Source organism: Podarcis gaigeae (assembly GCF_964106915.1).
Source record: "Podarcis gaigeae genome assembly, chromosome: 12".
In the NCBI taxonomy this organism is placed as follows: domain Eukaryota; kingdom Metazoa; phylum Chordata; class Lepidosauria; order Squamata; family Lacertidae; genus Podarcis; species Podarcis gaigeae.
The window spans coordinates 58,036,131-58,052,104 of record NC_139688.1 but is presented as its reverse complement, the minus strand read 5'-3'; the positions used below and the strand labels follow the sequence as shown (position 1 = coordinate 58,052,104).

At 41.6% G+C, this 15,974-nt stretch overlaps 1 protein-coding gene across 1 annotated transcript; it reads left to right on the top strand.

The window, feature by feature from the left end:
• Positions 1 to 3,596: 3,596 nt before the first annotated feature.
• On the top strand, positions 3,597 to 15,768 carry INHBA (inhibin subunit beta A). Its single transcript, XM_083706377.1, has 2 exons — positions 3,597 to 4,446; positions 14,830 to 15,768. Exons 1-2 carry the CDS (start codon positions 4,059 to 4,061, stop codon positions 15,705 to 15,707), a joined length of 1,266 nt encoding a protein of 421 aa, XP_083562503.1. The 5' UTR covers positions 3,597 to 4,058; the 3' UTR covers positions 15,708 to 15,768.
• The last annotated feature ends 206 nt before the right edge of the window (positions 15,769 to 15,974 follow it).

Genomic DNA, 15,974 nt, shown 5'->3' with positions numbered 1-15,974 from the left:
CAGAGGGGTTCTGTGGTAGACATGCAGTCATTCCTCTGAAGACAAGTGGGCGGGAAAGACTCTCTGATGCAGAAACATCTGTAAACCGGGTATCTGGGAAGCACAACTTCAAAACCTGTATCCATTCCCAAAAGAAAAAGAAAACTGCAATGGAATAACTCCTTTTTTCTATTTAGAGGTTAAAAATTTGTTTCAGCGGTGAGCTCTCATATGTGAAGGGACCCTTGTCTTCTTCAGTCCTCTTCGAGTGAAAATGTGAGAACCTCACTTTTAAATTATCATTTTGCAAAGAATCCTTTGAATCTTACTAAAAGATCTTAAATTTTTCTGTATAAACCATGTGGGTTTCTGAGACGCTTGTTATATGCATGTTAAAACTTGAAAACAAGCTATCTGGTCATATGTTTCCCATTAACCCCCAAATTTTGCTCATTATACCAAAATTGCCATGTGAACATGTCTCATGATTCATCTCCGCCTTCACTCACCACTACCATGTTCTTCTTCAGAAAGCAGACTATGATACTTTAAAGCATTCCTTAGCATTAATCCAATATGATGACTTTTCATATTCTTTCAATTTGTTCCCAAGGGGAGGGAAAAAACCCCATTCCCACATTAAACCCACTAGAAGACTGGTGAGCTACAATGAGATAAGGATAAAAGGATGGGAACCATATTGTCTTCCTCACCCCCTTGAAGTCAATGGGCAAACTGAAAACGAAAATGGATGGCAGAGTTTGGCCCTTTGTCAAAAGTATATGCTGGGGCATATCTCATCCCAATTCAAATCAAATATAAATTTACACACACACACCACGTCTCCCATTGCTTTAGGTGGTGTACAAAACAAAAAATCCTTAAAAATAACTCAGAAACAACAGACAATAAAACTCTTGACTTGGGCTGCATTCCTGTGTCCACTTTTTTGAGACTAGGACTTGCTACTTCAAATCAATTCCTTTTTAGAAATATGCAGTTTCAATGTTTATTTAACAACTTTTTGAAACATTGATACTGCGAGCATAATCTGACAATGGGTGCAAAACATCAACTTGTTCTTCTTCAAAGGCACCATTCTTCTTAGCACTTCCATTTTCTTTCTCTCTTTAGGCTAGCAGGGGGTGGTGGTAGCTCACAAGAGCCTCTGCCCCAACAGTGAATCACCCTGAACAGAGTGAATAATTTTTCCTGACTTTTCCTAATTTCACATTTTCCAGAAAGAATCACCAGATACGTTTTACTTGTAGGTTATTGCGCAAAATTCTTCCTGAATCATTTTGGTGACTGGTTTGATGCTACTACCAAATAAAGTCAGATGAAAAGGAGATATGAATGGACAGAGAGCTGGATTGTTGTTGTTGTTTTTTTAAAAAAACCTGTATTAAATAGGATTCTGGAAAGACATACACACACATTCTATCTCTTCATATATGTACCAAGTAAATGTGTCCAGGATTTCAGCCTTAGATGAATATACCTTTGCTTTGTGTCATACTAGGAGAAAAGGACTTTCCATGAGATCATTGTCAAAAGTTATGCCTCACACAGGAAAAAACCACTCATATGTTGCTGTAATAAGGGAATAACCAATGCAGAGCAATGCTCCGCCCCACAGTATTGACTGGTGTGAATGTGTAAATGCACACAGGGGAAGTACAGTATAAAGCTTTGTGGCCTGAATTCCAGTGGAAGAACTTGAAGTCTGCTTAAACTTCCCATGAGAAAGATCTGTGAGGAAATTTAGACTCAGAAAGGTAAAGTCTAAATGTTCTCTCTTTTGCAACTTTATACATTTTCTTTGCACAGTTCATATATAGTATGACCTTATATTTAAAGTTGTGTGAAGTAGTCTACTTTAAAATGCAAGCATTTGTTAAGATTTTGTTAGGTGAATTATGTAAGCAATATTTGCTATATGTATAAAAATGGTACGAGCTCCCACACTTCCTGTTAACAGCATAGCCATGCACACCTGTATATAAAATATTCATTCAACCTTTTAACTACAATGTTACTTCAGTATCTGTTGAAAGATGCTCAGAAATTTAATCTTATGTTGGGCTCGGTTTTGACATATATATGAATTAAAACTAATTAGGACTATTAGACGTTCATTGATGGTACAGCTTGCGCAGCTTGCGTTTTACATATATTTCCTTAAGATAAAATGCAGCTATGGTTTCGAAAGCAAATGAAGCATATTAAGCACAGCAGAAGCAAAACTCAGGAGCATCAAAACTTTTTTGGTGGGGGTGGTGGTCTAAGCAGGATATGCAAAGGAACATCCTTTGCTTTCATTCACTGCTAGAAAGCATCCATATTTCAAAAAGCAAAAGGAAATAAATGTATAGGATGGAACGTTTGCAAAACCTATCCGGCTTATTCAAATTATTTCCATACTGTACAGGGGAAAAATATATTTTGTTCCGATTTCTTCACCAACTCCTCTAGCTGAAACAGTCATGAATAGCTTCTCCTAGTGTATTGTAATCACCCTCCTACCAATAAACTGAGATGCTTAGGTATCATATAAGAAACTCTAAAGTGTTGGGGTAGAACAATGTGGTTTATGGCTGAATGAACTTAAAACTCACATTAAGATAGCACATATTGAATGGAAGAAAAACAACTTGGAGGCCCTAAATCCAGTTTCTTATTTGAGCAAAGCATGACGACGATTTTGGAATACCAGACAAGAGTATCACCCTCTTTAAATAAACACACAGCAAAAGAAATTAATGGTAGTCCGTTTTCTTTAGGGGGGTATAACAATTTTCTTTTAAAAAAATACAAACCACAGACTTGCAGTAAATGCTTCTGCAAAATGCACCTTCCACTAAATCAAGGGCCTTTCAGAAGGCTGAGGTTTGGGACCTTACTAACCTTTTATTCATCTTTTACTGAGTCAAAATTCTCTGCAGCAACAATCATGGATTAGCCTCAGGTTGCTACAACTGAAAAGGGACTTTCAGGTTTGGCAGTAGTGCATAGATTTGGCAGGGCTGCCTAATTCACAATGTATTCACTGGCGACCTTTGCAAAAAACTGTGACACAGAACTTGAGAGCAGAACACAAATAGGTTCTGCTTGGGCCTTTCAGTGCCTCTCTGTTTTCAGCAGCTTGGAAAGACAGAGCATATTATAAGGACCCCAACAAAAGTTTTATTTTGCCCTCTTCAGATTCCTTGCCAGTGTTGATAATTCAACAGCATCTAAAAAGGTCTGGACAAGCGGGTTCTGTTATCTGCTCCATTCAGAATACAGTAAGATCTTTCCTCTAACGTTCTCCTGCTGCTCAGGTCGCAAATTCCCTAGCACTTCCTTGGAATCCTGTTCTGGCAGAGTCCATAACTCCCCGGAAGGCGTTTTAAAGGTCTCTGCCTTCACCTTTTCCTTCCATTCTCACCCTGCTCTGTTAACCTGAGGTACTTTGAAGAAGATGAGAACAGAAAGAAAAGCAAAATATGTCGAGGCTGCAAGGAAAGAAGAGGAAGGGAAAGCACAGGACAAATGTGAGACAAGAAAAAGAGATTGAAAAGCAGAGGTGGGTCAGGCAGAAAACACATATAAGGGAGAGGTGTGTGTGCCAGAGTGCAGTGAGCATAAGGAAGGCAGCCTGTCAGAATATGTGCTGATCCTCCCCCTTCCTAATCATAGCTTTTACTCACAGACAAAACTCCCTCCCTCTCTCATTCACTCACTCACTTTAGGCCAATCCGTCCTCCTCTCTCTCTCCCTCTCTCTTTCTCATTCTCTCTCTCTCTCTCTTTTCTCAGTGTTTCTCTCTCCCACTCTGAGACAGAGTCAGAACTCCTCTCACTGACAGTCACAAACATCTATAGCACTTACTGAATTCAGAGAGGGAACCTGCAAACAAAACTTCACAGAAAACTTTTTGTTCTTGTTCCAGAGAATTTGCTGAAGAGGAAGAAAGGAAGAAGAAGAAGAAGAAGGAAGGGAGGGGGACAGAGACAAGCAAACTGTGTGTGAAGTGGTGGTGGGAGAAGAAAAGCAGTGCCTTTTAAAAAGGAATCACAACAACTTTTGCTGCCAGGATGCCTTTGCTTCAGAAGAGAGGATTTTTGTTGGTGCTTTGCTGGATTACAGTGAGGAGTTCCCCGACCCCAGGATCTGAGGGGCACAGTTCAGTCACCGATTGTCCATCATGTGCCCTTGCCACGCTCTCAAAGGATGTGCCCAGCTCTCAGCCTGAGATGGTGGAAGCAGTGAAGAAGCACATTCTGAACATGCTGCATTTGAGGGACAGACCCAACATCACTCAGTCGGTGCCCAAAGCTGCACTTTTTAACGCTATCAAGAAACTCCATGTGGGGAAAGTGAGAGAGGATGGCTTTGTGGAAATAGAGGATGACATTGGAAGAAAAACAGAAATGAATGAACTTGTGGAGCAAACTTCAGAGATCATAACATTTGCAGAATCAGGTGGGTGCTGTGGCAGGGGGTGGGAACTCCACTTGAATAGGTCTCAGTCAGAATTGCAATTAACTTTGCTTTTCTTTGCAACAGTAATACTCTTTGTGAGGTTACAGGTTGAGAGAAGGGAGAGAGTGAAAGCAGGAAGGGATTTGGGTCTCTAGAATTTAACCTTGGTTTCAGATGCATTGATTACACTTATAAATGCAGCCAGCCAGCGAGGAGGGAACTATATACCACTCCTAGGCTGAAATTTTGAGTAAGTGGGTTTGTCTCCCTGGTACATTTGTGAAAAGAACAGATAAACAGTAGACTATTGAGGGTGATGATTGAAAATGAAAAACAGAGACAGGAACAGACAAATAGGGCAGGCACTGTGAAATACTCTGGGCAAAGGAAGACAGCTAAAATCAGTTTTCAAACCCACTCACTGTAAAACCTGTGAATTTGAGAATATGTATGTTTAATGGTACTCAATCAACAGCAAATATTCAGGGCAGCAACAGTGTTAACAGCTACTGTCAGAAAACCTCAATAGTAACTGGGACAAATAGTTGTGGACGAACCAAATTGTAAAGCTGACATTTGCACACTGGGGGAGGGGAAGGGGAGGGGAGGAAATATGGTATTTCTAAGAGCTCCTTGCCAAAGAATGCAACATTGATAAGGTGCATTTTTAAAAGAAAAGGCATTGTCATATCGATTCTCTGATCATACCTATGACAGGGTATAGAGAGAATTACCTACTTCCCCATTAAATAGTAAGCGTATGCATGTACCTGATGCTTTCTATATGTGTATTATGCTAAATGTTAACTCTGGTACTTAACATGTATGTGTGTTTCTGCATGCGTGTGTGTGCATATTCAGATTTACCTGTCTAAGCCAATAGTTATTTAATCCGCATAGGTTTAAAACGGCTACTGAAAACTTTCCAGAAATTAATTGTATTGCCTAGTTAAAGCATTTTCCCCCTGTTGCCAAGACAGCTTGCAAGGAATGTCATTGTTTTGCTTGGTACAGCATATGGTAGGCAAAGTATGCACAGGCACACTGAGCATTTTTGTTTAAAAGTTTGCTGCAGCAATATAAACAATTAAGACAACTCTCAGAGTTTCCAGTCCTGAAAACCTGTTGACTCAGATGTTCTGTTTGCATAAAAAGACATGCAGAGAATCATGCGTGGTTTTAAGAGCAGATATTCCTGCTGCTGCTAGCTGCATGAGTTCCAACTATACAAGAAGCCCTGGTGGTTGGTGTCCTTGTAAATGTTATCATACCAGTTGTTTGTCTGGTAGGGAATAAAGATGATGATGATGATGATGAAAAGCACACTCTCCTTTTCAAAAGATGAGTAGAATGTCTCAGTGCCTGTGATCACATGGAGGTACTCAATTAAGGAGTGAACATTCAGAAGCAAAGAAATTGCTAGCCCATCTGATGGACAGATTTTGCATCCAGTTTACCGCAGCACCAGGCTGAGGGGGAAAGACACATGGAATGAACTGTGGTTTTGAGGCACTGTGTGAGTTCCAGTAGTTTGCACTGTATCTGCTTAAACCAGGCTCCAAAGGCAACAGTGACACGCTTTAACAGCGACACCCACTCCAATTGGCTTACAGAGTCACATGATTAATATTAGCTGTGCCATTGCCCAGAAAGTGTCCAATAGTCCAGCTACTCATTTTCCCCCCATCTGCAAGCTACCAAACAGTCAAACTACTCCAGCTTGTATTTTGAGGAAGCATTGGTATTGGCAACTACCTTAATTTCACACTCTTCCTGCTGCCAGTAGAGCACACCACGGGTCAGTATATTTTGGGCGTTTCTGCCCCATTTATATATCTGCTCCACCCCCCCGGAAGCATTTTTCTGTGTATGTTTCACAAAATATCTAAATTATATTTTTCCTTCTCATCTCATTCTCCCTGCCAATTTCTTTGAAACACTGAGATATTAATGCCAAGGGAGATGTTGTGGGACTTGCTGGAAAAAAGAATTTTACATAAAACCTAGACTACTATTCAGTGATTTGGTCATACACTGGCCCATATGGGCTTAAGCCAGTATCTCGAGGTCATGATTGCTGGTTGCATATTATTCCATAACTAGGTCAACTATTCAGTCTTTTTCTCAGCCACTATCCACAGTTCTTATATTCCTTACAAGTATTAACCTTCTTAAATGCTTTCCCTTCCTGAGGGTGGGTGTCCAATACTAAAATAGTGCTGGTGTCTTCTGATCACTCCTGTGGAAGTGACAGGAAAATCTAGCCGTCTGCCTAATGTCAAGAAAGAGGTCTGCAAGGGCAGGGATCTGTTGGGGATCATGAGGGGTCAAAACCAAATCTGTGGTGTGTTCCAACTGTGTTTGAGTTGAATGGTATACTGTGGGAAATACTATTCCTCAGTAGCATTTTACTCATGTCGCGGTTCCTCAAGCAACCATTGTCTGAAAGGGAGGCAGTAGAGAATCAATGGAAGTGAATGGCAACATGTTCTAAAGTTTTGTCAACCGATGAAAATAGAAGTAGTCTAAAGTGCTCTAATTTAACTGTCTCATCGCTCCCAGGAAATATGCAGCTGTTGCACTACTGATATTAGAAGAATAATTTCATCTTTTCTATTTAGGTATCTTCCAAGATGCCATATACAAATCTGACAAATGACAGGCACATGTGTACACCTTTCAGTTTTCCTCTTTGGACTAGCACAGATTAAACAGGAGAACGTTCTAGATTAGAAGATACGGGGAACACGAGGGCCAAAGGTGAATATACTGACTCCGTCCCAAAACACAGGTGTTGTCTGCTCCAGGTGATCAAGATAATTGTGAAAAGGTGCCACTCACATTCCAGGCCTTTGTGGAAACGAATGCCTTCAAATGTGGACAAGACTTCTCCCTGTGCCAGGGAAAATGGGTTCTAGTGAGATATTCAAGTTGTAATGTTTATAATAACACAGTTAACAAAAAAGAGTTGAATTTTTAATATAAATTTTCATTAGTAAGGCAAAACAACATTTCTGCATCAGTTATGCAGTAAGTTAACTAAATCAGAGGCATAACTTTGGCATTTTGGGGAAAAGAATAAATATTATTTGCTGAAAATAATCAATAATAGCTTGTTGATACAGCAGCCAATTATAAATTTATTTTGTTGGCCACTGTTTAGCCAATGTTAGCAGTCCAGTCACCACCTACATTTGCCAATGGGGTTGCTAGGAATAGGTGACATTGACATTCCAGTGACTGTGATCAGTGGTTAGACAAGAATTAATAGAAATTGTGATCCAGGCTTTTATCAGTTATAGCCTGAAGCTGAGCAGGGTTTCTCAGAAATAAGTTCCATTCATTTTAGTAGTACCTGAAGCCCAGTAAAAATAAACAGGACTACAGTCTGTGTTACATATCTTTTTTGCTTTTTTAAGATTCGGTAGCAAAAGGGGGGGAGTAGATACATCTTTTAAATGAATTAAATGAAAAGTACTGGAAGTGGGAGAAAGAGAATAGTTAATTTAAGTCTTTAGAACGAAGGTTTCATTCATTTTTAAAATGATCTGTTTTTCTGGGGGTTCAATTTTTTAAAATTCTGAATAGAAAATCAAATAGCCACTAGAGGGCATACTCCAAAGGCTTTTCCCCATCAACTTAATGCTACCTATAAATTTCTTTTACCCAATTGGCTCTGCAGCATAAAGACTCTGGTGCTTCTCTGTAGCTCATCTGACAATCTTATTTCCCGCACAAAGCATTAAAAAGCACCAGAATAGTGAACTTCAGGGAGAATGTGATATAATGAAACAGAGCAGAGAGAAAGAGAGAGAAGATAAAGCTGATAGGCCCAGAGACTAAAATATAAGATATTTATTAAGGTCACAGTAGTGTGTTTTTGACAAGACACTGAGAAATGCATTTATGATTTATAGGCTGGGCTGGCTGGTTGCTGTCATTATTACGTTTCTAAAACGGTCCTCCTTTGCTTTACAACCTGGAATCTATTGAACACCAAATTTATTTTCTTTTGCTGCAAGGAATAAACCCACTTCCAGTGAATCTGCTTGAAAGAAATTTAATTGGCACCCAGTTGTGAATCTACTTAATTGAAATATAATTGGAAACCAGTTGTTTCCCCTTTGAAACTTTTTAAATCTGAGAGAGATAGGAAATACATTGGTGAATGGGGCCGTGGGAGGGTAGCCTGCAAGTACGAAGTTCCCCTAGGAGGAATGTGCCAGGGCATGCCCTCGAGAGCCTATGTGCATGTCTTTGAGTCCACATAGATGGGAGCATGTCATTGCAGGGATACATAGGAAATGGTGGGTGCTTGGAATCGCTTGAAAGGCCAAGAGCGTTTTTTTTCCTTCCGGGGGCGGGCGGGGAAGCATTTAGGAGTTTTGCCTCACTCTTGACATCTACTTCAATGCCTGCATATAGACTGGGGAGGTGTTTCCCCCTAGTGAACTTGGCAGCTCCAAAACAAAGACTATGTTTTTGTTTTTAATCCCAGGTGATCCCTTCAACCATCCGCCATCCCTAGCATGGCGTACTCAGTTCATCTAAACTGTTAGCTTATGACAGGGCAATTGTGATTCTGACTAGAGGTCAAGGCTAGAGGTCAAGGTCATTCTTCTGTGTCCTGTTGCCCTCTCCCACCATCCTCAGTTGGCTTCTCCGAAGGCAGAACAAACACCGGAGCTGCAGGAAGCAGAGATAAAGCCAGTGCTGCTGCTATTGCTGCCCACCCTAACCCCGCACTCTTTCTCCTATGCTTCTAAGTGTCTGAGGCCTGGCCCCAGAGTCACACCACCTTCCTTGTTGCATTGCAGATTTGGATGTGCTAGGATGTTAACTTCAGGTGTCTACTGCTGCTTCTTGGGCCCTGCTGCTCTCTTCAACTTCCAGATCTTGAGAAAGCCCCAGCACATTAAGAAGGGAAAATTTCACTGTGGGTAATCATCACCCCGTGATATTACTGTGATGCTATAATGCATGTGTGTCAAGGGTGAGACGGCAGCAGCAGCCACTGAAGGAAAATGGGTGGACAAAGGCAGCATGAGAGACTGGGAAACAGACAGAGGTATGGCAGGGACTAGCAGACCACCTTTGAGAAGAAATAGGGCTCCAAATAAATGCATTAGCGTATGCACCATTGTGTGTGTGACTGTGGATTAAGGCTCACACATCGTCTATCTATCTGTGCAACAATGTTAAACCAGCCTCCGTGTGAAGTTGGCACGTGCACACACAAGTTTGTAATTGTTTTTATTCTGGATAAAACATTCATTTATTAAAACATTCATATATTCTGGATCCACACATTCAAAGTGGAGATGGGTGGTGCTAAGGGGGCAATTCCAACCCGTTTAAAAGCCATTTCAACTCTTTTTATTCACTACAGTGAGCTCACGATAGTCTTCCAATAAGGCTGTCGTTACTGGAAACCTCAGTTGCCATGGTGGTGGCAGCGAACCAATGGAGGCAAGGCAGCAGGTGGAGGCCAAACCTGGAGCCCAGCGTTGCGCGAGTGCCGCTGGGCACTCACAGTCTGGGACCAGTGGAACCTTGCTTCCAAGTGAACATGCAGAGAGCTGTGCTGTTAGTCTCATTAACTTCAGTGGGTTGGAACTAGAGATTTGTTGAGTGGAGTTTTGCCAGTGGACAGTTGAAGGACCCCCATCCAGGAACACTATGGAAGGTGGGTGCAGGAAGCTGCAGGAGGAAGGAGAAAATTGACAAAAATCCCTCCCCTTCTGCTTCCACGAGTGAGAGCCTTCATTGACTCACTAGTCTGCCTGCAAATGAAAATAATGCTTTCATTTGCAGAAGGACTGCTCTAGATCCCAGACAGACTTAAATAAGAGGAACTTTTTTAGCTTGGGCCCCAAAACCATCTCTGGTAGTGATGGAAGTGTCATGTGAATCTCTTGTGTAAGCAGCGTAAAAGGTCACAGCCGACAGCTTTTGTTGTTGCTGCTGTGATGCAATTATGTGGCATGCTCATTCCACTTCCCTGCTGCAGTCTCCTGTCTCCTGTAAAATGAACCACAACCAAGACTTAAGCGTTTGCCTTTCTTTTGCAAGATAAAAGAAGGAACAAGAACAATATTTAGGTAGCTTGTCTGGAAGGATGAGAGAACTCTTAGGCACTTCAGGATAGGACAAGATGGGGAGAATGGGCCGCAAGAGGAGTTTTGTTATGCAGCTGCTTTCTGAAGACAGAATTTATGGTTAATGAGAAACCGCGAAAAGCACAAACTATCTTTCAGCCCTAGTTTCAAGTTCTTTAATGATGGCTCTGCTCTGCCTTCCAAATACAGTGGTACCTCGGCTTAAGTACTTAATTCGTTCCGGAGGTCCGTTCTTAACCTGAAACTGTTCTTAACCTGAGGTACCACTTTAGCTAATGGGGCCTCCTGCTGCCGCCGCCATGCAATTTCTGTTCTCATCCTGAAGCAAAGTTCTTAACCCGAGGTACTATTTCTGGGTTAGCGGAGTCTGTAACCTGAAGCGTCTGTAACCCGAGGTACCATTGTATCAGCTGCTGGAACCCCAACTAAGGGGAGAGATGGTCATGTGTTCATGTTCTGCTCCCTGCTTTCTCACAGGCATCTGGTTGGCCACCGTGGGAACAGGATGCTGGCCTAGATGGGCCTTGGCCTAATCCAGAAGCCTCTTCTCGGGTTTACTTTGTGCCATTGTGCTTTTAGCTTCCCCGTTGGCGAGCTGTTGCTTAATAGTTTAATCAGTTTTAGGGCAGAGGATGTTTAAATGTTGGTAGAATCATTCATGTTTTGGGGTGTATAATAACTCCTATAACCCCGTACAAGAAATTATACATATTAACTAACTGATCATCCCTAGAAGTTGTTTGAATCTACCATACATACTTTTATATCATGCATCTTCAGAACCATGCATGCTAGTGGAGTTTAGCTCCCAGGACTATGAGATAAGTCAAATGTCTGTGTAAGATCAGAAATGTTTATGTCACACCAAACACTGGCCTATTTGCATTATCGAGCAGCCTGTGGCATGGAAACCGAGTGTGCATAGTGGGTTTCCAATGTTATTTTTTTCTTTGTCAAACTCTAGCATGAATAGGAATGCCACTCAGAGTGGGATCTTGTACATGGAGAATGGGACCTGCCTATCAGTTGCTCCCATTGAATCCAATGGGATCCATGGGTTGCGGTTGACAACAGTGTTGGGAAAGTGAAAATTTATTCCCTAATAAAATCAGAGTCATCCGGGGCAGGAGGAAGGTTTACTTATGAGAAGTGGGCAACTGTCCATTTCAGTTTCTTGCAGCTTCTCATTTTTCCACTCTTAAGTTCAGTTTGCTCCATTATCACATCAATCTGACATTATTACATTATATTATTTTCACAAAAATATCATTATGTTAGTGCATATGTCTGCAAATATATACATTTTATATGCATTTTTTTGCTAATATACACATTAATGCAAGCAATTTCTCCCACTATAATATAAACTATATTATAAATCACACACATTTCATTGTCACCTGCGGGATGAGATAAGGAGCGAAGAGGAGGGTGCCTTTGAATGCATTTGCACTATTTACATAGTGCATGCACATGCAGGTGTGTGTGTATTTATTAACCAGTCAGTTTGATGTTTAATGTTTGCCATTATTGTCCATTACAATACAACTAAGAAAAGCAAACCAAGATAATCCAATAATAGATTAAAACAAAAAAAGATTTCAGAAACAAATATAGATAGTTCAAGTGTGGGGAACCTTTGGCCCTCCAGATGTTGCTGAACTAAAACTTACATCGTCCTAACGATGGGCCATGCTTGTTGGGCCTTGTGGGAGCTGCAGTTAAGACACATCTGGCAGGCCAAAGGTTCCCCACAAAGATAGAAAACGCCTGTAAACACAGCCCCAAAGCAAGCTACTGTAAAACCAACAGCTTACCTCATTGGGGGGGGGGGTATTTGCTTACAGTGCAAAATGGAACAACTTAAAACAGACGTGAATAATTACAAAATTTAAGTAGCAAGGCGTTTTTACACTGAATAGTTTTTCCATTGGCAAATTTAAGAAACATACATAAAACTCTACCATCACAGTAGAAAACAGAATTACTTCTATTTGGAAAAAAGACTGTTACAATTTGAAACCTTGAACTGTTTTTAAGTGTATTAGATGCTATTTTTTTGCCTTATAATTTCCATCCTCATTTTTCTAAACAACTGAGACCAAACTGAGAAGGTAAATTCATACTTCTACATTTAAGTGGCCGAGAAAAGTCACCAGGAGATATGGGCTCCATTGTCATTAATATGCACATAAAAAAACACAGGTCTGTCATTTCTTTCCTCCGGCAAACAGCCTTCCCAGGCAGGCAGTGGAAATCCTGGACAGGTGTCTGGGAGTTGGAGCAGTTTTGGGATGGATGCAGCTGAATAAGCTTAAACTGAATCCTGATAAGATGGAGGTGCTGCAAATTAGGAAGCCTTCTGATGGGGCTGGAAATACATTGCCAACTGTGGCTTGGATTGCATTCCTCCAGTAAAGACCAAGTTTGTAGTCTGCTGGACCTGATACTAATGGGGAATTGCAGGTGGAGCTGATGCCAAGGAGAGTTTTATACCACCTGAACCTAGAATAGAACCTGTGACCTTATATCAGTCAAACCTAGTTGTGGTTACCCATGGACTAGTTACACCTAAACTTGACTACTCTGCATGGGATTGACTTTGAAGATGGTTTGGATACCTCAGTTGGTGCAAAATGAAGCTGCATGAATGAGGGCCAGGAATTCCAAGCACATGATACCAATTTGCACCAGTTGCACTGGTTACTAGTGTATTTCTGAGCTTAAGTCTAGGTGCTTGTGTAAACTTGGAAAGCCTAAATGGTTTGTAGCTGGCTTATCTCAAGGGCCATCTTCCTGTTTGTTTTTTAAGATTAACTACCGAGACCCTCCTCAAGTGCCCACAAGTTTGGTTTATGAGGTTGGTGCACACAATGGATAGGGTGGGGGTGGGGGTGGCCCCATGGCTGTGGAACTCCCATCCTATGAAACTATGAAAACCCCCCGTCAGTGCAGGCCTTCAAAAATGCCTTGAAGACTCATTTGTTTCAATGTTTTCAAGCCATTGATTTGGTACTTGTGATTCTAGATTCTATCTTGTTCTTTTTACCACCCAACTGCATATCTCTTGGATCTATTTCAGAGGTATATGGGGGGCGGGGGCGGGAGGAGACCAGGCTATAAAAACTATAAATAAATTATGAATAACAATAAAATTTTCTACTAGCGTCAGGGGTTGTAGGGAATTTTGTGTGCAGTGATCTGATTCATACAAAATATAATGTGTGGGACACACATTACAGCATGATGACATTTGTGGCTTTGGCTGTACAGTATCTGATCCTTTGGACTACAGACAGTTGGGGAAATGGCAAGGTCTTAATCATGCTCTCTGCCCCAAGTAAACTGACCAACATATTAGCTTGCCCACTGCTGCATTAGAAAGCCTACTACTAAACATTTATATATTGCTTTTATTGACTTGGCTGGAGCTTTTGAGTCAGTTGACAAAACTGGTTTTGGCATAAATTAGTCAATACTAATATTGTCAGGAGTGTTTTATGCTTGCCCCAAGAAGTCCATAATAACATGCCTTCCAGAATAAGAGTGGGGATTTCCAGTTCTCTAGGTGACACAGTTGCAATGAACTGAAGGTTGAAACAATGGTGTCCTCTAGCTCCATTACTCTTGAATTTTTATCTTAGTACTGTACTTAGTACTTGTGAGATTACCAAACAGTTAAAGAAATGCATATGATATAAGATTGTCACACCCATAAATAAATTTGTGAAGCAAAGATTTACGAGTGGAACTGGAACCGTGCATGCAAACTGATAAATATATAGTTAAATGTGATGATCCTATTGTTTTAGCTGAACATGAAAATTCCTGTGCATTCAGCTGTGCACTTCTTACCTGAAAGCACTCTTAGAATGCTGGTCACTGCGTGATTTAGGTACTAGGTGTGCGAAAAAATCCACTTACATATTTAAGGATTTCCTTGGCCTAGGCCAAGATCTGCATGACATCAATCTATGACCCAGAAGGAAGGGTGAAATACAATGTTGTACATGTAAGGGCTTGCAAATGGTGTGTTGAATTATGCATAGCTAGGTGCTTTTCCCAAGCTCAGTGTCGTGTCTTACTGGCCCCCTATATATATACCCAATACCAATGACATCAAGGGGGGGTGGGCAGAAAAATCAAACCTACTGTTTTAGCTTAGGCAATGTTAGAGCATCACAGTGTCATTTAAATTTCAGAATAGAAATTATTCTGTCATTGCTAATTAGTTTTTCCCATCTCTGTATCTTTCCCATTGTAGGTCCTGCCAAGAAAATGCTGCACTTTGAAATTTCCAAGGAAGGCAGTGAGCTATCAGTAGTGGCTCAAGCTGATGTGTGGCTGTTTCTCAAAGTCTCTAAAGCAAATCGAAGCAGGACAAAAGTGACCATCCGCCTATATCAGCAGCAGAGACTGCTGCTAAAACGCAACTCCCAAGGGGTGGACGAGGATGGAGGTTTGAAGGGAGAAAAAGGTGAAATCCTCATCTCTGAAAAAGCAGTGGACACTCGCAAAAGTACCTGGCACATTTTCCCAGTCTCCAGCAGCGTCCAGCACCTCCTGGATCAAGGAAAGAATTCCCTGGATGTGCGGATCGCTTGTGATCAGTGCCAAGAAACTGGAGCCAGCCTGGTGCTGTTGGGGAAGAGGAAAAAAAAGGAAGAAGATGTAGAAGCGAGGGAAGGTAGTGAAAGCACGGGAGAAGAGGAGAAGGAACAATCACACAGGCCTTTCCTGATGATGCTTGCCAGACATTCAGAGGATCGCCAGCACAGACGGCGGAGGCGGGGTCTTGAGTGCGATGGCAAAGTCAACATCTGCTGCAAGAAGCACTTCTTTGTTAGCTTCAAAGACATTGGCTGGAATGACTGGATCATCGCCCCACCAGGCTACCACGCCAACTACTGTGAAGGAGACTGCCCCAGTCATATTGCAGGAACCTCTGGTTCGACGCTCTCTTTCCACTCCACTGTTATCAACCACTACCGCATGAGAGGACACAGTCCTTTCTCCAACCTCAAGTCCTGTTGTGTACCCACCAAGCTGCGGCCCATGTCTATGCTCTACTATGATGATGGGCAGAATATAATAAAAAAGGACATCCAGAACATGATTGTGGAAGAGTGTGGGTGTTCATAGGTGTGTGTGCGCAAGTGGCACACCCATGCTCACATACATGTTTGGGACTGCCTTTCTACCACTTTGAAGAAGACCATTAAAAAACGTACGAGGGACGACCAAGTGGACCTAGCCTTTCCAAACAAAACAATCACATTTCTAAAACAGAAGCATTCAGTGTTCAAAAAACAACAGGAGAGACAGACAAAGGAAAGAAGAATGGCGTCGTTCTCCAGGGCTTGGATGAGGAACATTCAAATGGTGCGGGCAAGGGCATTTCCTATCTTA